The sequence below is a fragment of the Drosophila albomicans genome, chromosome 2R (assembly GCF_009650485.2).
Source record: "Drosophila albomicans strain 15112-1751.03 chromosome 2R, ASM965048v2, whole genome shotgun sequence".
Classification (NCBI taxonomy): domain Eukaryota; kingdom Metazoa; phylum Arthropoda; class Insecta; order Diptera; family Drosophilidae; genus Drosophila; species Drosophila albomicans.
In genome coordinates this window covers 449,242-473,061 of record NC_047631.2, presented here as the reverse complement: position 1 = coordinate 473,061, position 23,820 = coordinate 449,242, and the positions used below count along the sequence as shown (strand labels likewise).

General features: G+C 37.8%; 1 protein-coding gene across 4 annotated transcripts in view; it reads right to left on the bottom strand.

Moving 5' to 3' along the window:
• Positions 1-23,820, bottom strand: part of LOC117573212 (hemicentin-1) — a 100,657-nt gene that overhangs the window by 41,224 nt on the left and 35,613 nt on the right. For all 4 annotated transcript variants that reach the window (XM_052006623.1, XM_052006621.1, XM_052006622.1 and 1 more), the window contains 2 exons: positions 20,307-20,417; positions 13,100-13,306 (listed from right to left, as the gene is read on the bottom strand). In XM_052006623.1, coding sequence (XP_051862583.1) covers positions 13,100-13,306; positions 20,307-20,417 — 318 coding nt within the window. The remainder of the gene's footprint in view (positions 1-13,099; positions 13,307-20,306; positions 20,418-23,820) is intronic.

Below are 23,820 nucleotides of genomic sequence, written 5' to 3'. Positions count from 1 at the left end.
GCACCGATTCAATCCTATCTTGATAAACCCTATACTGGGGATTCCAGACAAGAGATCCGTACTCAAGGATAGGACGAACCAGTGAGACGTACAAAGTCTTAGTGATGTAGGGATCATTGAACTCTTTCGACCAGCGTTTTATAAATCCCAGAACACCAATGGCCCTATTTACAGCAGACAGAATATGTTTATCGAATTTTAGTTTTGCACCAAGCAGAACCCCTAAGTCATTCACACCTTCAATTCGCTCAAGAGGAGTATCATATAACATATAGTTATTTAACTGGGAAGAACCCCTACAAAAGGTCATAAACTTACACTTATTGCAGTTGAGATGTAACATATTTACTCTGCACCAAGATTCTAGACGATTAAGGTCACATTGTAACAGTGAGCTCGCAAGACTATCATTAAATGTCAGGCAAAGCTTAACGTCATCGGCGTACATAAGTACACGGGAATGCTCAATAATAGAAGGAAGATCATTTATGAACAAAGTGAACAATAGAGAACCCAAATGACTGCCCTGGGGCACACCAGAAGTGACTTGGACACATTTAGATACAAAACCATTATAATAAACATTTTGAATTCTGTTGGAAAGGTATGAGGATATCCACTCAATTAGGCTATGAGGAAACCCTAAAACATTAAGCTTATACAGTAAGAGGTGATGATTAACAGAGTCAAAAGCCTTACTAAAATCGGTGTAAATGACATCCGTTTGCATTTTATTCTCGAATCCTTTAATTACAATAGAAGAGAACTCCAATAAGTTAGTAGAAGTGGATCTAGACTTCACAAACCCATGTTGGTAAGGTGAAATTATAGATTTACACAGATGTTGCAGTTGAGAGGTTATAATTTTTTCAAATGCTTTCGGAATCGCAGACAATTTAGATATACCGCGATAATTTTGAACTTCAGATTTACTCCCTTTTTTTAGGATAGGTATAATGTATGATTTTTTCCAGATTTTAGGAAAAGAACATGAGTTAACGGATAATTCAAACAATTTAAAAAGCGGTTTACAGATACTACCAGCACAATACCTTAGCACACAACTAGGTACTCCATCCGGACCAGCCGAAAAAACAGGTTTTATAGCCAATAGTTGCGTTAAAATAGAGCTTTCAGTAATTAAAGGACCAAAAATACAATTAGATGAAATTAACTGATAAGGATAAGAAAATGAGTTTTGAGAACTTGGGACAGAATATGTCGTTTGGAAAAAGTCCGCAAATAAATCGGCAACATCATGACCATTAGATACTGTCATATTCTCCAAAGACATAAATGATGGTGATGACGCGGATCTACGCTTCGAGTTAAGTCGTAAAATCGCTTTGGATCACGCTGAAATCTTATTCTGCACCTACTCAAATAATTATTATAATACTCATTGTTATGTGTGCGAAAAGCAGCTTGTGCAACAGAATAACGCAGAAAATCAAAAGAAGAGCCAGTTCCTTTGAATTTTTTGTAAAGTCTCGACTTACGATTTTTTAAATTCGATAATTTCTTTGTAAACCATAAGGGTTTATCAGACAAATGTGGAATACTTGATGGAACACAAGCATCAAATAGCGAGTTTAAAGTAGAATAAAAAAATTCAACCGCTATATCCAAGTTTGTAGACAACGAAAGTTGGGACCAGTCAATTTGAGATATAAGCAGAGCAAGTTTCTCAAAATCGGTTTTCCGAAAACAACGAGAAAGCTCACCACAACGTACACTCGACTCTGACGCAATAAATGGGAGCTCCAACATAATTTCTAAAGTGGGATGGTAAGGGTCTTCAGGGGAAGATATAGGAGATATTCTCGATAGGGAACATGAATCTGGGTCTAAAACAAAAATAAGGTCTAGAGACCTGTTTAAGCTATTTGGAATACCGTTAATCTGAGACAATGATACCCCAAAGAGACTATCAATAAAAACATGGGATACAGAGGGGCAAAGTCCATTTAGATTCTTGGCGGAATGCCATGACACCCCAGCGATATTAAAATCACCAAGGACTATAAAGTGATCACGATCAGAAAGCATATAGAAATGTTATTAATAATAGAAAAATGAGCTAAATATAAAGCATCATCTGAAGCAGGAGGGATATAAGAGCAAGAAATACAAATGTTAAAACTACCAAAGGATAATCTAACAGCCACTAGCTCAATGTCAGAAGTGTGATCAATCAACTCTGAATTTAATTGAGCATCTACTGCAATTAAAACCCCACCACCGCGACGTACCTTGCGCTCACGTCTGTATACGGAAAATCTACTAAAAAAGATTTCCGTATCAAGGATGTCATTTTTTAACCAAGTTTCAGTAAAGGCAATGACATTGAAAGGGAAAGATACACTATTTAAATATAAGTCAGTAAGTTTACTACAAATACCTCTTACATTCTGATAGCCAAGAAGTAAAGAGGATGTTAGTTTTTTGAACAGAAATAGAAGAAGGCTTTGAAATCGAATTCTTGCCACTACTAGGAAGAGAAACCGGAGACCGATTTTTCTTTTTCGCAACAAATTCTTTAACCAATAGGTGTTCCGGCCAAAACTCTTTACTGCACATCATGCTAAATTGTTCAGCCGGAACACTTATTTTAAAAGACGAAATCTCCCGTTTATCTACTTTAACCCTGGCTTGAGATTTGGACTTAATATAAGCCCGAACATCATCAGATGTCGTATCAGGGGAAAGCCTTGAAACGAAAATCTGCTTAAGAGGTGGCACTGCAACTAATGTGTTGCGGACAACTGAGGTAGGAACTGGAGGCGATTCTTCTATCGTTACAGCACTAACGATCTCAACAGAGGATGGTGATGGTTGAATTTCTTCAACAGTCTCCATCTCAGTCGACAACAAAATCAAAGCCGGAGCAGGAGACTCCAATCTTAATGACGTAATGTCATGATGTGGAACATCCAGAGCTACCGAAGGTTGAGGGGACGGAGAACTAAATGACATTAATTCCCCAGCAGGTGGTACAGATAAACTTGGAACATCAACTGGGACAGAAAGCTCGATTGGGGTAATCGACAGACGCGTATTGGCCTTTTTACGTTTCGGAGACTCGGTCAAGAGCTTCATACTCTTAAACCCAGAATCCAAGGCAGAAAAGCTATCGGAGAGTTTTTTAAAGCCCGCCAATATATCTTTAAAACCAGTTCGCGTCTGCCGTATAAACCCAGCAATATCGCGTTCAGAGTCCCTACAATGTTCACAAGTCCATCTCAATCCAGACTTGGCCGAAATCAAATCAACAATACGGCCGTTAAAGCCAGCACATTTTTCATATGCAACGTTGTCGCATAACCAGCAACAAACAAAACCCATTTTGGCACCAACTGGCACCCGGCATTTATTGTTATAGCAGACCAACATATTGCTAAAACAAAGATTATTAAACCAATTAAAAAACAAAAAAGAAATAAACCAAAATAGGTAAATTATTTGCAAACTAATATGATCTGTACTTACGAAGAGCACAAAACACAGAGAGTATGCACAGGTCGAGCGAGACGCAAGATAGGTAGGCAACTACAACACCAGGAGAGGGAGAGTTACTATTCTAAAGAGCGTTGAGAGCACAAAGCACAAGCACTGAGAGTAAAGCGCGGGTCGAGCGAGACGTAAGATAGACGATAGCCAACAACAACACCAAGAGAGGGATAGTTAACTATTGTAACAGCGTTGAGCCCAAAGAATAGCAAGTGAAAAAAGAAGATCGCGAAAGTAAATAAAAATACAAAAACAAAGTGCAGCGGCAACTAAAACAGAATTGTTTTGCTAACAAAGCAAAGCAAAGTATGACCACACAATTTGTTGTTATATTTTCAGAAAAATGATAATAATATACTAAATACAAGAAAGCACACATCGATTTAACGATCTGTAGTTAAACACAAGTGAGAGAGTAAAATTAATGTTATATTAATTGTAAATAAATATGAAATTTAATGAAAAATCACAAAGTTTAAGAGGGAAGAAAAAAAAACACGTCAGACTGCGACTGCGAGAGCGAGCGATAATATTTTAAATACTAAAATATTATTTACCCCTTTCTAGCTTTCGGGTACTTGGTATTTTCTCAACATTCAATTTCACTGATTTTTGTGTTTGTGTGGTCGCTTACGAAAAATTTTTAAAATATATGCTTGATTGGAGGATCCTTCCTCGCTATGCTTGATTGGAGGATCCTTCAATTTAAGGACGTATAATGCGTTCAATGAATAAGTTACATTCTACATTACATTTTCACATCAGACAACCAGATAATTTTGAAATCTACATTTGTTTGGAGTAGAATTATTTAAAACCAGTTAAGTTATTAAGTTATTGAATATTTTGAAATTCTTCAGTATGCTAATATTCATTTGTCTCTCATTATTTTGGACCGAAGTTAATTTGTACAAATACGCTGGAAGAAATATTCCATTTAACGATTTGGCTTCACTTTCTATCATGCTCCTAAGCTTACCATGGACAAATGCAATGGTAGAAAGAGTTTTTAGCCAGGTGAACCTGGTAGTCATTTTTTTCAGATATGGATTGCAATGAGCTGAAAAATGCTGTTTTCAGTACGACGTCTCCCAAAGGTGTCTTTCACAGATTGGTACAATGGGAAAGTATTTAAGTACCGAGGAGAAAGAAATTCGACAAATCTTAAGCAATTTGCTTAACGAAGAAATATCATAAAATAATCAACAATGCACAACAATGAACAAAAATATAAGATTTTGTTATTTAAAACTAACGGCTATTTTAATTTACTATTTTTGAAAAAATCTAGCTATTTTTAGCTATTTTTTTTTTGCCTTCACTGCTATAATTGTCCACTAAGAGTTGGCAACACTGCATGGAACTCATCACTTCCGTCTATAAGTTACAAGCTCTTGTATCTCAGCGAGCTCTGGATACAAGCTGTCGTGTACGAGTTGGGGATGATTAGAGAACCCATGTAAAATGGGTACTGATACAGCCGCGATGATTATTGATTCAGGCTCGAAATATAATCTGATAAGTCAGGCGGATTGGCAGAAACTCTGTGCCTGCTCAGTGACTAAAAGTGTTGGATCATTTCCCAAATGGAATTCACATTTATTACACACCATGGTTTATTTCGACACAAGGAGGACAAGGAGGAGCTCTTTGGAAAGTTTTTGTTCGTGTTATTGATTAACGAAACACAAGCCACTTAAAGCCATTTTTAAGACAACCTCACAACCTCCAGCAAGAATCGAAAAGTTGCTACTAAGATTACAATCATATCAGTTCCGAGTAGAATAAAATAGCTGGAAACAGCCTAATGCCGACTCAGTATCAAGACTCTGTGAAACACCGAACCTTTCGACTGGGCTGACAAGGAGCATATATCCATACGTCTTCTATATTTAGGGATGAGTATTATATAACAAGTCTCTGAGATGAGTATTCAAGATAAAAAAATACTCGAATACTTGATCCTAAACATTTCAAGTCCGTATTATGCATATTGATTGGATTTTTTTATTGTTGCAAATAGCATATTACTAGACTCTATTATTATTATTCGGACGTTGACGGACTAACTGCAGTATCATCAAGAGTCCGAGCGATACCAATCACGGGTTTTTTGACGCGCAGACAAAGCAAAATAAATTTTGAACAGCATGCATCGGAAACTGCAAATATGTAATAAGACGTTATACAACTAACAAAATAAAGCTTATGATACTATAACAGAAAAAAGAAAATTTTTTTTATATATGTGTATATATAGATAAAAATAACTAAATACTAGATAAATATTGTAGTATGAACGTTTTAAGTTGTGGAATTGATTTACCAGAGCAAATTACATTATGAAGATTGTAATTTTCACACAGAATACGGAAGGGATTATGGCATCGTTAGTAGTTCTAGTTGGAATGAAAAGAGGAAGAAAATTCCTAGTAAGCAAAGCTAATTTGGCTTAATAGCTCCAAAGAATCTATTTCTCCATTAATTAGTTCCTGAATAAAAGTAACACCCGTAGAAACAAGCTTCGGTCAGTAAGAGAAGAAAGGGTATGTAATAAAAATGTAACACTGTAAGGTGGCAATCTAATACTATATGGCAGTTTAAGCTACAAGGAGGAAAAATCAAAAGTGTTTCTGCACTGACTTAATCCTGCCTTTATAGACCCTGTATTAGAGCTTCCAGACATAAGATACATACTCAAGTATAAAATGAATTTTATTTTTGCATTAAGCAGAACACCTAAGTCATTCACGAATTCTATTCGCTCTAGAGAAGTGTCATATAATGTAAATTTATTAATCGGCCAGATCCAGATTGATTGAGCGTTTTGTGACCAATCGGTTGCTATTGAACAGTTAGGAATATTATTCCATTTGCCCGCCATTGAGAAAGAGTCTGGTTTGACTATCCAAGAGTTATAAAGTACCATAAAGGGTACTGCGCTCGAAGATCAGAAGCAGAAAGTTGGGATTGTATCCTTGTCTTCTTGTTTTCCATGAGGCTACCCAAAAAGGTCGTCCTTACAAAATGAGCAGGAAAACTATCGTTTTGTACAGTTCCACCAACAATCTTCGACAATCTTCCATGCATCCAGCTGGCAAACTCAAATTGACGTACTTTTAGAAGTGGATATCCTTCATCTATTCTTCTCGGAGACCCTTTCCAATCGTTCAGAGGTCAAGAGGCCATTTTCGGTTGTATCATGGCTGATCCTGTGTCGACACTCCATTCTAACTCCATTTCATTCTTTTCTGCTTGACTGACTTTCAAACAAGTTCCTACACTCGAACGACTTTTCTCCAAATTTGGAAGGTGGACCTTCCGATAAATCCGTCAAAAGATATATCTGATATTACCTGTGAGATGTCCGTTAGGACATTTCTTACACAAGACAAATCCTTGTGGACCCCAAACAAACTCATTTTAAAAGGATTCTCTACTGTGATAAGAACGAGAACTTGTGCGACTGTGAAATATAAGAGTCACTTATGCAGTGAACTGTGCTCCGTACCGGGAAGTCCGTGCTCTGCACCTATTTGGGACTCAACGATTCCACGGATTTTACATTTAGCTAGAAGTGGTGTTTCGCCTTAGGCTAGCCGCTAGCCGCCTCTGGTGGCAGTGACCTAAAGAGCTAACGCATCACATTTTCCCAGTGTTAATTAAAAAGTCTCGAAAAAGCGGTAAATCCGCGAAAACTGACTGATGGTTCTGTATTAGAAATTAAATACTCTACAACAATGTATGTGTATGGGTAATTCCATGACGTATTTGTACCGTGCGAGACTCTTTACATTGAAAATATGTAGGGGTGAGCATTGACCGTTAATTTGCAATTTGAATTTAAATTGTATGGTAGTATCAATATTTGCGACGATGATAGATGCACTCGCCAACAGATGTTAGTATATTATTAATCTATTAATCGAATATTTGCAGTGAGTTAGATTTCTCAAACAACGCTTAATCTAGGCTAGACCATCTCTTTTTAATTCGAAAGCTTAAGATATAAGTTGTGCCGCAGCGAAAAGATAAAATAAATCTGACGACATCAGTCATAATATTATAAATAATTATTATTGGTATTGCAAAGTGCATTTTTCTGACATTTTTTGGCCTTCTCGTTGGTTTTACAAGGTACGTAGCGAGAAAACCAAATTTCTTAATTTTCACGATTACTCTTTTCTTGGTGTAGGTTATTGTGTGTGTTAAATCACGTGGCGACGGCCACAGTACAGCACACACTAACTGATCTGCAACTGCAGATGCCCCGCGCCAAAGAGGCGTGGCAACAACTTTGCAAAGGAAGTTGCCACCAAGTGCCTAGATATTTGCAATTGAGTCACCAGTTTAGTGACACCCAAGACAGCAGGAGGCTGTAGAAGCTACGCCATGCTTTGCTAAAGTGGTTCCCAGAAGGAACGCTAGCTTCGGATAAACTCCTTTTTGAGAGAGAACGGATCAGCATAGTAGAGTTGTCGAACCGCTGATCGTTGCCACTTCTCGTTATCATTGTGGAAGTTGCGCCATGCGCTGCTGAGGCTGCGCATTTCTGACGCAGACTCGTTGTTACGATTCGATGCTATCTGTGGCTGCGCCACTCGTCGTCGTAGAGATTGCGCATCTCTTATTGGATGTTGTGTTGACAGTGCGATTGCCACTGGAGGCCACAGCCGATTTTCGTTGCTGCTTCTGACGCCGCCGATAGTGCTATTGCACTCGCTGCCGCTTTTGTTGCTGTTGTTTCTTTTTTTATATAATTTTTCATTACCATATAAATTGTTCAATAATATAAGGTAAATTCAAATGAAAAATCGTATTGAAATGTAATTTCTATTTAAATTAAAATTTGAGCTTTATAGATAGCATTTTAAGTTAGATATAAATGAAGAGTAAGTCCTCATATTTCAAATGGGTATGCTATGTATAATTATATAAAAGCTGTTATATATTGTAATCCCTTTTGAAGATCATCCAGCTCATCAATCATCACAGGCCTGTCGATATCGGTGCAGTAAGAAAAAAACAGCATATAAAAAGTATGTGTAAGTACGGCATAGCCGCACAAAATTTATTTGTAAATTGTATATGACAGCTATTATTATTATTCTTATTATTATCATTGTTAGTATTATATTCATACCCATCCTATTAGGAAATACAAGTAAGTAAGTAAGAAAGCTACAGTCGATAATACCCTTCTACCCTATGGGTAGAAGTAACTATAGTTGTTATGATTCCTGAAAATTTGGTTGCGATCGGGTAAAAATTGTCAAAGTTATTAAAGAAATACTTTTGTATGGGCAAAAACGCCTACTTACTAGGGGTCTTATTTGCTTTGGTTGACAATCTGGTATATTGAGCCGTCTATGGTTTATTTTAAATGCGGTATTATATCGATATACCAAATATACCGTTTGGTATATTTTTAGTATTGTTGCAGTATAATGGATATATTTTCAGAAAAATACCGCAAAATATATTATTTTATTAAAAATGGGTACCGGGTATCTCATAGTCGAGTATACTCGACTGTAGCTTTCTTACTTGTTTTAAGTTAGAATAATATACGTTGCATTTAAAAATCGCAATTTCGTTACTGAAATTTCAGCCCTGCTAAATTTGGTGGCCCTGAAAGTCAGCTGTTCGTTAATCAGAAACGTTGACTTTTTGGCGCGCTAAATAAAAGCAAATTTTAAAGTAAGATTGAAAAAGTTCCACTTAACATTTTAAAACAAAGTAAAATGGAAAATATTAGTTGAGGTATGTAAAATTTATGTGTTTAATGCAATATTTATTTAATGTGATTTGTCTTTGGGTATATGTGCTTTTGTTGAGTTGTGTATTTAACAATTTTAACCTAGCATTTTTCGTGTTTCGTGGAGCAAAAGTAGGTTGGATTGTGCCGGACTATAACAACTATTTACGCAGTTTTGTTCTTGCATTTATTTACAATACGATGACATAAACGTTTTTTTCTCGTTTTTGCTCCATTTTACGAGAAAAACTTTTTCCTAGACAACATTGACCTATGTTATGCAGAAATACTAGAGTATTAGCTGGCACATGGACGCAAAACCGAAAGTCTTTACAACTTTATGTTGCAGCATCGAATTGGAAACTTAAAGCAAAACATAGAGGATCCTTTGAAAAAGAGGATTAAGAACTTTATTGCTTATGTTGATGCTGGAATAAAAAAATGCTTTCGAATAGTTTCAAGGTGTAAGGCGCATTACTTTTTCAAGCGAAATTCAGCCATCAGACTATATTAAAGAATCCCCCAATAGTGAAAGCGGCAGCACCAACGACGGGAACATAGCGAGGAGAGCATTTTTTCATACTGACAAATTTGAAAATGCTCTTAGGTTCGACCAGGAGATTTTGAAAAATTTCTATTTTATTTTAATAGCAATTTCAAGCAACTTTGAAATAGAAGCTTTAAAATTTAAAAGTTTCTGCGCAAAAACTGCATTTTTATACATATATAGACAAATATCGGTGGTACCCAATGTCAGCTAATGCACATAAAGTACTAGCTCATGGGGCCCAGATTGTTGCCGCATCGTCCCTTCCACTTGATTGCCTAGGCGAAAATGCATCCGAAGCTCGGAACAAGATTTATAAAAATGATAAATGTTCGCCTGCAAGACAAAATAGTCGCTTATACACCATGACTGACTTTTTTGTAGAGCACTTGATTCATCAGATCCGATGGTTTCCAGCATCCACATCAAGGACAGAGTACTTAAAAACAAAAAACGCAGCAGTTACCCATTAGAAGTTATTGATTATTTGGATTATTATTCCTTTGATTTAGATGCCAAAAGTGATATATATTATAATTGTTCAAGATGCAGTATTTAGTTTGGAAGTTGAATTGATAGGGCGGGAGGGAATAGGGGATATTTACTAAAGTTATTTTATATATATTTAAAATTTATTGGATATATTGGCCCAATTTTCATGGATGTAAATTTTTGTCCCAGGGTGCATTGGTTTCTATGGGGCGGAAAGGAAGGCATATATAATAACTATATAGTGTGCCAAGTTTCAAGTCTGTAGCTTTATTTTTCTAGTTTATGCAAAAATATTGGGCATTGGGACCAGTGTGCTTTGGTTCTTTTCCATTCAGTGCAAATATTACTTTTGATTCATGTTGAAACCAATAAGGAAAAAACCAATTTTTCTACGTTCGTGAGCTATTTGAAAATATTGATAATAAATAATGTCAAACACATTTTTTTGGGTTGTCACGCGATATTTTTTCGAGGTGAATCCGAAACGGAGCTTACCATAGCACCAATTTATAATAAAACTGCGTGCGAAGCTATGTACTGATTTTTAAAAATCATTCTGTTTCAATTGTTTGACGATTTTGATCGCTTATTTTTTGATAACTTGGTAGTAAAAGATTGTTCACATTTTGCGCAGCTGTTTTGCATCAGAGCGGCTACACCACAAAATTTACCGTTGCCCATTCTTTTTGTTAGTACTATTATCAGCAGATAGTAAAAACATGACGGAGGGATAAGCGTTCAGTTGAAATTTCTATGTACTTATTACTTTTTTTGTTGAAAATATAAGTTTTTAAAAATGCTCTGCAAAATTAATATGAATGACTTCTGTTACGTAATTTAACACGTTGATCTATTCTTCATTTGTTAACATCAAATTTTTATAAATTTGCATATTGCATATCGTTTACTCATAAACGAGCAACTTAAATTGAACAGAATTATGCTTTCATCAACACATGCTCATTTTATTGAACGCTGTCTTTTGTTTAGTGACTTGAATTGAGTGAGAAATTTTGATCCAAAGACTCAAGATTATTTAAGTGATGTGTACGGCAAAATAAGTTGCTACAACTCATCACTGTGTTGTATTCAGGGAGTTGAATGAATGTTAAATGTTCGCATATGAGCAAATGAAGAAAATATTGAATTGAGTTGAACCCTATTGGTGCCCAACACACACCTATTTATAGCAAACACTATGGATGGACTCCATCGCCGCAAGCTCTAATCGCAACTGATAGCCCTCTAACGATGCGGTCGACTTTTACAACACCGTTAACTAATATCCGTTTACTATTCGCCGATCCAAGGCAATCCATCTCAAAACCACCACGGATTTTAAAGCAGAAAAGATTTTCCGCGCCTCGCACTAGGACACCCCTAGGGGTATGAGTATCTGCCACCAGGCACACTTGCCGTAGCGGTGGTCGAAGGAGGCACGGTGCCGAGGACCACCATGCGGTCTAACCGACAAATGGCGCGACAATCCAGGAGACAACCCAAACGGTAATCACAAACTTCTGCTGTGATTTAAATTTCTAAGTTTTAAATAATCCAATTATTTTAAACATAACAGTATGCAGCTCTTATATTCATTTAATTTGTGCAATAAAAAGGGGGTTTGGAAAATTCTGCGCCACAAAATCACAGTCGAACAAATTCAAAACATTTAATTTAATAATATATTGAAAAAATTAAATAATTAATAAGATATAAGTATTTTACGGACACTCAAATATAGAAACATGTTCATTTTTATCGTGGGTTGTGTAAATCGTTCAAACATAAATTGCTATCGATAAGAAGTGTGATGCAATCAGTCACTTTCAGGCGTGCTCCGGTATTCACTTTTTGTTTTCGTTTTAAAAACTAATAAAATTGATGCCCCATTTGACTTTCACAAGTTTCATACGATTTGCAAAACGACCAAGTTTGTCTTGCCGAAATGAAAAATAAATGCCATTTTCTACATTAAATCAGATCTTAGTCGCGAAAAGGAAATAAATGGTTGACCCATTGATTTATTGACGTTAATTTAAGACCACCAGTTGATCAATTATGGATGTAATTATTTCTGACAGTCGGCAACAACAATTTTCGTTTTCGTGAGCGGTCTATAAATCTGATACCATGAATTATCGCCTAAGCTGCCATACTTCTGGTGGAATGGAATGGGTTGTATGATGAAACGTAGGGCAATATTTTATTGAAGTTGGGTAAAATATTTTTTTAAATAAATAATCTGCTTAATTTAATTACTTAAATGCTAAAAAAAAGTAGTAAATCACCGGAATGAAATCGGTTAAAAAGGTGAAATACCCTTTTTTGTGGGAAACAGCTGATTGCCGTTTAACTGATTTTTGAAAATGTAAGTTACAAAATTTCATTTGTAAAAAGGAGAAAAAACAAATATATTTATTTTAGAGGAAAGCATATTATTTTATGCTTTTTTTTTTATTTTATTATGAAATTATCTTTATGTGAGCACTATCCTCGAAAGAAATTAAAAATACTAAAGGTTTTTTTTTGCGTTTTTTACTTTTGACTGAAACACAAGTCAGCTGTTTCAGCAGTAAGGAATGAAACAATAGCAAAGCGTTGGCCAAAACTTTTGAAAACCAGAGCACTTAAAAACTAAAATCCCGGTTTTGGGCGCATCTTTTACGAGTTAAAAATTACTAAAATTTAAAACAGACTTGGAATGTTCCATTTAATCCAATTTAATGGAATAATAATTAAAAGTTATAACTAAAATTAAATTAATAAAAGCTGAGACCGTATGTGTTACTTACAATTCATATCAATTTGAACAACGGCTTCAACAGAAGAGGCTTTAGGATGGTTTAATGCTTTACAAACAAGCCTTGAGTTGAGATCGCTTCTTTGTAGTGGTCCGAGAGATAATTCGCTTTGAAGTACTTTTCCTCCTGATAAATACGTAATTTGACTAGGTATTTCTATCCCATCCCGACTCCAGGTAACTGATGGTGTGGGGTAACCTGAACATAAAGATAGATTTTAATAGAAAACAGGTAAGATAGCTCTTGAGATATCCTCTACTCAATTTCAATATAAACAATGCAATTGTGTTTATAATATACCAAATAATAGTAAAAACAAGTAAGAAAGTTACAGCCGAGTGTGCTCGACTGTGAGATACCCGCTACCCATTTTTAATAAAAGCAAAAAAATTCGGTATAATTTTCGTATACCGAAATACTAAAAATATACCAAATTGTATGTTTGGTATATCGATACAGCACACCATTCAAAATATACCACAGACGGCACAATGTACCAGATTGTCGGCCAAAGCAACTAAGAGCCTTAGTAAGTAGACGTTTTTGCCCATAGAAAATAACTTCCTGAATTTGTATCTTATCGCAACCAAATTTTCAGGAATAACAACTACTGTTGTTATTATTGTATATGACAAAATTCGCAGCTCTAGTTTTAAAATTACGTTTGTTATTCGATTTTTTTTGATTTGCGGGGGCAGAAGTGGGTGTTAAATCAAGCGCTTTGTTTACTTATAAGCTTTCGCTCATCTTTGTTTTCCTGTAACTACTAGTGTGGGAATAACGGGCAAACAATAAATTGTCGCTTTCTCCTTTTGCAACCATCAAACGAAACAGACGTGTCTGAATTACGCAGCAGCAGCCTTCAAGGTGTTCTTTATTTTTTGCTCCCAACCAACAATAAACTTTTTTTCGACTTTCGTAATTTTACATTGCGCCCGAGCAGGGACTACAAAAAAGAATTTTATCGATTTATTAATTTAACACATAGAACAATCAATTATTGTAATTGAAAAGTTTAATTAATTTCAAACATAGTTGGCAGCTGAATGCGTATAATTAAACACATACGTTTGCTTTGTTTCGTTGCTGGCCTTTGGATTTATGGATCATTCAGAAGTCAACAGCTCTTCTGATGAACAGATAACAGTGCCAACAACTGGTTACTTTGTTAATAACTTTGGACCTGGTAACATTCATTGTGATTGTTCCAGTTGCCTGACACTGATTATTGAATTTGTAGTGAACAATTGATGCAACACACATACGTGAATTCCAAGTGCCAAAAACAAACCCCCCTCCAAACTTTATGATTATGCTTCCAGGTTCTTTACATTGCATTGAGTTACAATAATAACTAGCGCATAGCACCCGCGCATAATTTCGGTTATTTTTCGCTCTCTCTTTAAATAAAGAGATTACCAAATGGTAATCTTCGCTCTCGCTTTGTTCGATCATCTTCGCTCTCGCTTGTTTAATAATTTTCGCTCTCGCTTTGTTCGATCATCTTCGCTCTTGCTTTGCTTGTTCGGCGCCGCTCAAATTAACATTGAAGCTACGCTCATTGTTGAGTTTGACATTAGAAACATTCTCTTGAGTTCTTGCATTGGTGTTTCTCTTACTAGTAGTGTGTTTTTTCTTTGCTTAACTTGTAAAACCCTGCAAAATAAACCAAGTCGCAATGTCGAAAGAAAAAGGGAAAATTGAATTAAAGGAAGCCGTGAAGAAAGAGAGTCTTAGATTAACAGTTTTAAATGAAACAGCTTCCATCAACAAAATTGAGATCCAATAACGTTTGGATATACTAAATAAATACATAGCAGATGCCATGGAGTTGCGATCTGAAATTGATTGCATTGACCCGGATAATTCTAGCCGTGCTTCCTTAGAAGAATTATTCATTAAGACAAGGTCGTTGTATCTTATTAGTTTGAAGGAGCCCGACTCGAACCGAGTGGCTCAGCCAGCATCGTGTAGGTCTCACTTGCCCAAAATGAACTTGGCAAAGTTCAATGGTAAGCACTCCGAATACAAGCAGTTCATAAGCCTTTTCGAAAGTCTTGTAGATTCTGACCGGTCACTATTTAATATTGAAAAGTTTAATCACTTGATCTCATGTCTGTCTGAACTATAAAGGCGTTCCAAGTTCGGGTGTAAATTACCCAAAGGCTTTAGAAAACTTGAGGCGTGTATACGACAACAAATGTCTTATATTCTTCGAAACAATCGCACAATTGTTTCATATCTCGCCTATGAATAAACCTTCGTCATCTGGATTGAGGACCATCATAGATACTGTGTCGGCAGTTTTTGAAAATTTGTTGTCACTAGGAGATGAACGAGATATCACCAACGCGATTCTCATACACATTGTATTGTCAAAGGTTGACCATACCACCAAGTCCAGCTCTATTATAACAGGCTTCCACAATGGTCTGATTGTGTAAATGTTTTGAATAGGCGCTACCAGCATATTTCAGCTGAGGAAAGCTCAAAATATAGAACGAGCCCGAATCCATAATCGAGTCCCAAACGGACTACCAAAGCGTCGTATTCAGCGTCTAAGTCCAGCAACCTTAGTTGTCAGTTCTGTAACGCGAATCATTTTTTAAGCAGTTGCCAAGGCTTTACTGCACTGCCGGTTACAGAACGATTCAGTTTCGCCAAGATCCAGAACCAGAACAGTGTCTGACAGTTACGGCCATAGGAACGTCAAATTTGGTAGCCCGACATGAAGTGTCATACAACGATAGCGTCTCGTGTTAACAAACATCAGTTTGACGCTTAGTTTTGGGTGCTGAAATCAATTTCGAACCAGCAGCCAGACAGCTTGATTCCAGTTAGGCAGTTACAAATACTGACTAAAGTGGAACTGGCTGATCCTTACTTCTACAAGCCGCAGAGAATCAACTTTCTATTAGGAGCCGATTCCTTTTTCGACCTTCTGTGCATAGGCCAAATTAAATTGAATGACAGTGGCCCTCTGCTACAAAAAACTCTGCTAGGGTGGATTGTGTCAGGGCGTTGCAAAGGTATTCCGAGTCAGAACCCATTATGTGGTGCAACGACGTACTCATCGGAAGATTTAAAACTTGACTCGTTGATAGAAAGGCTATGGAACTTAGAAAAAATTTCAGACTTATCGAATATATATTCGCTAAATATTCGTCAGAGCAAAGACCCTGCGTACAGGACTTTATTGACCGAGTGACAACTCTATCGACAGGGCGACTAGAAGTTAGTCTTCCTTTTAAAACTGACCCGAAAATACTTGGTTCGTCCTTCGAAACGGCAAAACGTCGGTTTCTTTCACTTGAACGTAAGGTTTCAAGAAACGCAACGTTAAAGGAAATGTATGTCAGTTTCATGAAAGAATATATAGAACTTGGTCTCCAAAGATCGGATGTTTCAACTTATTTTCTGGCGTGAAAATCCATCAGAAAAGCTTCAAATTTATCAACTGAATACAGTTACTTATGGCACTGCGTCTGCTCCTTTTCTGGCCATACGAAGCTTTCACGAACTTGGTGTTCGCCATAAGGAAACGCATCCTCTTGGAGCTAAAGTCGTCTGCAATGACGTCTACGTCGATGACATGCTTACTGGAGCTGACACGCTGAAGGAGATTTGTGTCCAAGTGTCAGATATCCTAAGCTCCGGTGGTCTTCAATTGGCCAAATAGTACTCCAAACACCCCACTTTAATCAATGGGAATGAAACTGATAAAGTTCTCAGTTTCAACGACACAGATTCGACCATGCGGTGGACGCCATGCCTGATATATTTCGATATCATTTGGACTCCAGCTTCACCGATCTTAGCCCAACAAAACGAAACGTTTTGTCTGTGACAGCTTGTATGTTTGACCCACTTGGCTTGCTGAGCCCCATCAGTATCAAAGCCAGAATCTTACTGCAAGAGCTCTGGCAAAATCATCTGACATGGGACGAAATCATCCCTATGCAGATGCATACGAGTTGGGAGAGATTTAGAGAAAATCTACTAAACCTTGACAAAGTATCCATTCCACTATACAACAATTCCAGCAAAGCCAATATCCAAATTCATGGATTTGTGTCAAGCCAATGCTTGGCAAATGTAGAATCGAGAGTGTGCATTTTTGGAGAGATTCAAAAATCACACTGCATGGGATTAGAATGTCGCCTTCTTCGCTAGCAACATTCGTAGCAAATCGTGTATCCAGTATACAAGACCTCCCACAAGACCTCCCTTCAAAATAGCTGTATTGCCGAAACAAACAAGAAAACATTGCCAGCTAATCCCAGTGTATTGTCGCTTATATGGAGTCTTAGATATAGCTAAACTATACTTAGAAACTATAGTTTCCTTGCAACAGCAATGGAAACATAGAAGTCTAGACAACGTAAACAAAGGGGTCTTTCGTTTTTTACCCTGTGTTGATCACTTGTTGATACGAGTGAAAGTTAGTAGTGATTCAATAATAACCTGTCCGTATTCGGATATTGTTATCCGCTTGGAACGAGTTAGTGGTTTTGAACTACTTTAACTTGCCGCTATTTTTGGAATAATTTTTCGAATTCCCTATTTTTTTTTTTGTTTTCGATACTTTCTTCGGGACCAGATGCGTGAACAGTGTACAGCTCAGTTGAGTGAGCAAATAGCCAGTGTATTCCAGGCGCTCACCCCCCGTTCACCCGTACAACCTTCATGCCCATCGGGTGTCGTTTGCCTCCGTGCTTTCGATACTTTCTTCGGAACCAGATGCGTGAACAGTGTACAGCTCAGTTGAGTGAGCAAATAGCCAGTGTATTCCAGGCGCTCACCCCCCGTTCACCCGTACAACCTTCATGCCCATCGGGTGTCGTTTGCCTCCGTGCACCGGACGGAAGAGATTACACTCGCTGGCCACTTTCACTTTCACTGCTATTTATATAAAAATCCGAGACTGTCGGAAGTTTTCAAACGGTTGCTCGTGAAGAGTCAGCTGAGAATTTTGTTTAATTTGCCCGGCATTGGGAAAGAGTCGGGATTGGCTAACCAAGAGCTGCAGAGTACCATTCAAGTGTGCCTGATCAACATCGAGAATTTATCGTCTCGTGTTCTTCAAGGCTCCCCAAATTGACCCTTTCTCTCTGGGAGCAATCGATCCAAAACAAGAGCGATATTCCAACGTGGGTTGACATAAACGCTTTTCTTCTAGAACGACATGGCACCCTAAAGCGATAGCGGAAGTGTCATCCAGCACGAACGCTCCGACGGTTTCACGCAAGGATGCCCCCGTCTCCAGGCAGGTCAACTCCTTTGAGAGTAGGGTGACCATTAAGAGCCAGTCCTGCAAATTCTGTTCCCGGGAGAATCATCCGATTCGATTGTGCCCTCACTTTCTTCAGATGGGTGTCAATGAAAGGGTCAACCATATCAAGCAGCAGAAGCTGTGCTTAAATTGTTTCGCACGAGGCCATGTGCTGGCCGAGTGCACAAGTGCGCACAGTGGTCGTTATCATACATGCATCGATTCAACGCAACGCCGACAGTCACTAATCCTTCTACTAGTATACAGTCCACTCCTTCCCAGTCAGCTAATGTGCAATCTTTCCTGGCAGTTAACACACAAGGTGTTCTGCGGAGTACAGCTGTTGTACACATTTGCCATCACGGCGTTCGGCACACAGAACGGGCTCTGATCGATTCTGGATCAGAGGCTACCTTCATTTCTGAACGATTGTTCAAGCGCTTGAAGATGCCATACACATCCGTTCAAGCCCACGTCTCTGGGCTGACTCAAGCTGTGGCAGCCCAGCCCCGAAAGCATTTCCAATTCCTAATTGGCTCCCCGATGCGACCAGATCTGCAGATTGAGGCGTCGGCGTTCGTCCTTCCTCAATTAGCAGGAAATCTGATGTCATGCTCTGTCCCACAAACAATCCTCGACAATCTGCCAAGCATCCCGCTGGCCGACCCCAAGTTCTATGAGAGTTAGCAGATAGACGTGCTTTTAGGCGCAGATATCCTCCCATCCGTTCTTCTCGGCGGCTCTCGTCCGAACGTTTGTGGGACCCTCATTGGTCAAGAGATCATTTTCGGTTTTATCCTGACCGGCCCTGTGTCGGGCTCCATTTCTAACTCCATCTCGTCCTTTTCGACTCGACTGTCCGTCGATTGAAGTCTTACGATGGGTCCTATGACAGGACCCCCTTCTAATTCTATTTCAGTTTTTTCGCCTCGACTGTCCGTCGAACGAGCCCCTAAGAATGGTCCTGTGATAGGACCTTCCGGGACCCCCTCTGATCCTTCTTCGATTCGACTGTGCGTCGAACGATCCTCTAAGCGCGAGTCTTTGTTAGACCCCCACTCAAAATCTGTTTCGACCCCTTCGGCTCGACTCTCCGTCGACCGAACCTGTAAGATCGATCCTTGTAAGATCGATCCTGTAATAGGACCCTACATGAAGTATATTTCAACACCTTTGGCTCGACTGTTCGTCAAACGAACCTATACGATTGGTCCCGTGACAGGACCTCCTCAGAACCTCTTTCAACTCGACTGTCCGTCGAACGATCCCGGACGAAGACGTATCCTTCCTCAGCACCGATGGCACCGGTCACTCCGCGCGGGGTTTCCGTGCCGTCGGCATTTTGCCTCTCAAGCGTCGATTTACACTTATTCTAAAGCGGTCACCCCCCATAACCCCCTCTCTGTGCGTTTTCGTAACTAACAAACCGAAAGTTAAAATATATGTATAAAATAGAAAATGCGAGTGTTTTTAAAAGGCAAACATCTTGGGAACATCTGCGCCACCACAAACACCCGCTAACCATTTTCAATAAAAACAAAATATTGTGATATTAATTTTATACCAAATTAATATATCGCAAAATTAATAAAAATATACCAAAGGATATTGATGCAGTACTACATTCAAAATATACCATAGAGTACGAAATAGACAAGATTATCAGCCAAAGCACCTAAAACCCCACTGCACAAGCATTTTCCCATACAAAAGATTTTCTTTAAAGTCTTCGACATTTTTAATGTAATTTTAAACAAATTTGGAATATATATATACAGACAAGCAAAAAATTTAAAACAAAATTCGACAAAAAATTATATCTATATCCTTTATAGACTTTGATTATGGTTAGCGGATATGAAAAATTGAGCTTTATCTCAGTTAGCTATCTTATTTATAATTGTTGACTCTTATTTAAACGCTTACCTCCAACAACTTGACATTTCAAGGTAATGATGTCTCCTTCGCTATATGGGCCAACCACCGTGGACCGTTCAACATTAGCACTATCCCGTATAAGAATTTGTTTTGGAGGCGCTGAAACAAGAATGGTCCTCATAAGTGACAAATTTTTATTTATAAATATTCAAGTTATTCTCATTTAAAAAAAGTAGTTACAACAAAATAGAAAAATAATAAAAATTTGGAAATATTTCTTTAACTACATATTTTTTTACCTAACCTTCGCAATCAATACCGTTAATCTTGAGTCTAAAAAAAGGGTTCCTTTTAAATTAATTTTATAGACTAACCTACGGAATTATTTATGCCTGCAAAAAAATCCTTTACCCTTAACATTAACATTATTTTTAATTGGGATTATCAATTTATTATATTATCTATGATGTAATGGTAAAATGAATGAAAATGAAGAATCAGAATAGTTTTCAACAAACCAACTTTGACCACAAAATATGAACGGACTCAAAATATATTTTTAAGACTATGCCTCTTGGCCGGTTCGCCCAACGTAATTTTTTAACCATATTAAATTTATTGTTATTTTGTGTTGTATTGCAGACTTTCTGAGACAAACCATAACTGTCACTGGCGTTCTAATTTCTTTAATCATCTTTGATGATTTTTTTTTTTCTTTCTTTGTTGGATCGATGAAGCAATCGCTAGTAGACTTTTTTGTTAGTCATGTAATTAAAGCCGAAATACCATATACGGGAACTACAATTAATTTGCATATATGTGGAGAAGTTTAATGGAAGTCGGCTCTATTGTTATTTTTTCCTAATTTTTTTGTTTTTTTTATTTGCGACCAGTTCATAAATAAAAAAAATGGTGGAATTGAAACTGAAAATGCGAGAATCATTCTACAATTTCGACCTGACTCCACAATATTATGTTTATTTATGTTGACTCCGTGCAACAATCCAATCTTAAATCGTGAACTACGGGTAACTTCATAACTATCGCCACTGAATCCTGAAAAGAAACTCTCTCTCTGATAGTAAGTACATTCAGTTCAAAATTCTATTTATCAGTTTTTCAACGGCTGATCCATTCAGAACCCCTAGTAACTCGAACTGATTAAAGTTCTCCAGTCTCGGTACTAACTCTAGGTCCGCCGAGTGCAATAAACTCGGTGCAGTACTTAGAAACATTTGTAAACGTCTTCGCAGTAGGGGTACTTTCCGCGTTTCGCCAATCCTGCATGCTCTACAGACCAAAGAGAAGATTGAAGACACCCTGGTGGAACCCAGAGCTCTCATCGCTTCGTAAGCGCACTGGGACAAGTAAGTAAGTATCTCCAAAAGGTTCTAATGGCGAGCCTTCTGCTCAGACCTGGACAATAATAAAGACTCTTCCATACTGAGGAAGCTGCTGTCTAACCAGACTTCTAGCCGAGTCTGCTCAAGACGAGCGGCGGAGTGTGAACATGAGCAATGAGGCGCTGCTAAAATATCCCGGAATGTATCGAAACAGAGGATAGTGATTGGCAGCTCTTTCATAGTCTCTTGGACATGAAACCCCTGACGGTCTAATTATTGCAAACAAAATAAAGTGAGGTATCGACTCATTTGCGAAGGTCAGGTCGCCCGGTCTCGATGTACTATCGCCAGCACTGCTAAAAACCCCCAAAACTCGGATTGTTCCATAGCTATCTGAAATTTATTCGGCGTGTCTCATTTGGTGTTATATCCCTACTCTTTGGAGGACCTCTAAAGTCACAGCCAGGGCCCCTTATGACGTCCGTCCAAACAGGCTTTTCTGGATATGTCTCTCTGTTGTTCGCCCTTTTAATCAAAAAGGTCATGCAGCTTTCAAGTAAATACTGCAGGCTGCCCAGCTTTACAGCGTGGGCGTACGAACATTGATCAGTGCAGGAAATGTAACGAAGTCGGAGTTAAGGAAACATTTCCTCTGTAAATGTCCAGCGTTATCCCGGCTCCGGATGAAATACCTCGATACGCCATGCCTTAACGATATTCGTGACATTTCACGGCTACCACCTACTGTGCGTAGGGGCGGCCTGTCCTACTTAGCTACTTACCTTTAAAAAAAGATTTATTGGTTACAAATAAGCTGACTATTAGTTGTCAAGTCTTTTGGTTTTATTCTTATAATACGATGTTACATTTATGTACATGTATGTACAGACAATTAAAAACTAAATTATTCAGTAAGCGAGCGTGGTTGGTACGAAACCAAGAAAATAGTAAAAACAAGAACTTATGGCCACACCACTCAAACATTTGCTCATTAAATAAATATGTACATTAACCTAAAAAACAGATGAAATCACATTCATTACCTATTTCTATAGCGACAATATCACAAGCACATATTGTTGCAACTTGGTTGCAATATTATTTTGATTTTAAACTTCATATGTAATCCTGCCTCAGACGCTTTCATTTTTTTTTTTTAATTATCCATATTGATGCTTCTATTCACTTTGCCGATATGAGTGCGGAATAATAACATAGTTTGTCTATTTTGTCGCATGTGGAACTGGTGATTTGATATCCGCATTCATTCTAGTATCGGAGTATCGTTACGCTCAAAAATATTTTTGGGCCGATAAATTTTTGCAAGGCCGTTTATTTTGTATGGAGTTCCGCGGAAAAAACACGCGCATCTGGTAACATTAGAAAAAATTTCCAGTTTCTAATGAATTCGAATCAGAGGACTGTATTAGTTTTAAAGTCCTTTAACTTTAATCTTACAATAGTAACTTATATTTGTGTACAAATATTTCAAAACTAAATTATTTGATGAGAAAACGTGGTTGGGACCATTAAATAAGATAAAGTGATTATTACGAAACCTTTGAAAGTCAAGCAGCACAGAAGCAAGTTATGTTAATGCAAAATTTTACAGTTAAAAAAAGCTTAAAGCGTGCTAAAATGACGTAAACTACGCTAAGTTAATTGTTTAAAAATTATGATGAGCAATGTAATGGGAAACAACGACATCGGAAGCACTCAATGCTTTTTCGCTCAAGTTCCACGCTCTCAACTTCTCTCTCTCCTATAACTCTCCACCACAGAGACCATGATACAATTATACAAGGTAGTCTCGTCGGCAAAAGCATGTACCCTAGTAATCTTGAAAGGGTCTCAGCGTAGTAGTATGAGCGAGACGACAATGAAATGTGCATTAACCCTAATACGATGCATTACAAAATGTCGTTTTGTATAAGGGTTAATTTAAGAAAAAATTCGTCCGCAGACAACCTCTTGCGTCGAAAATGAACACGCACTGACGAAAGCGTTTGCCGACGAGACTACCTTCTATATCATGGTCCCGTCGGCAAAAACTTTCGTCAGTGATTATAGAGGGACAGCTTTCGCCGACGGGACTACCTTGTATTATTGTATCATGGACGACTACCTTCTATAATGACAGAGACAACGTTTTCAAAAAGCTCGCCGCTAGCTAAAATGCCGTCGGAGTTTTCACTTTCGATCTCTCTAGCATCACAAAC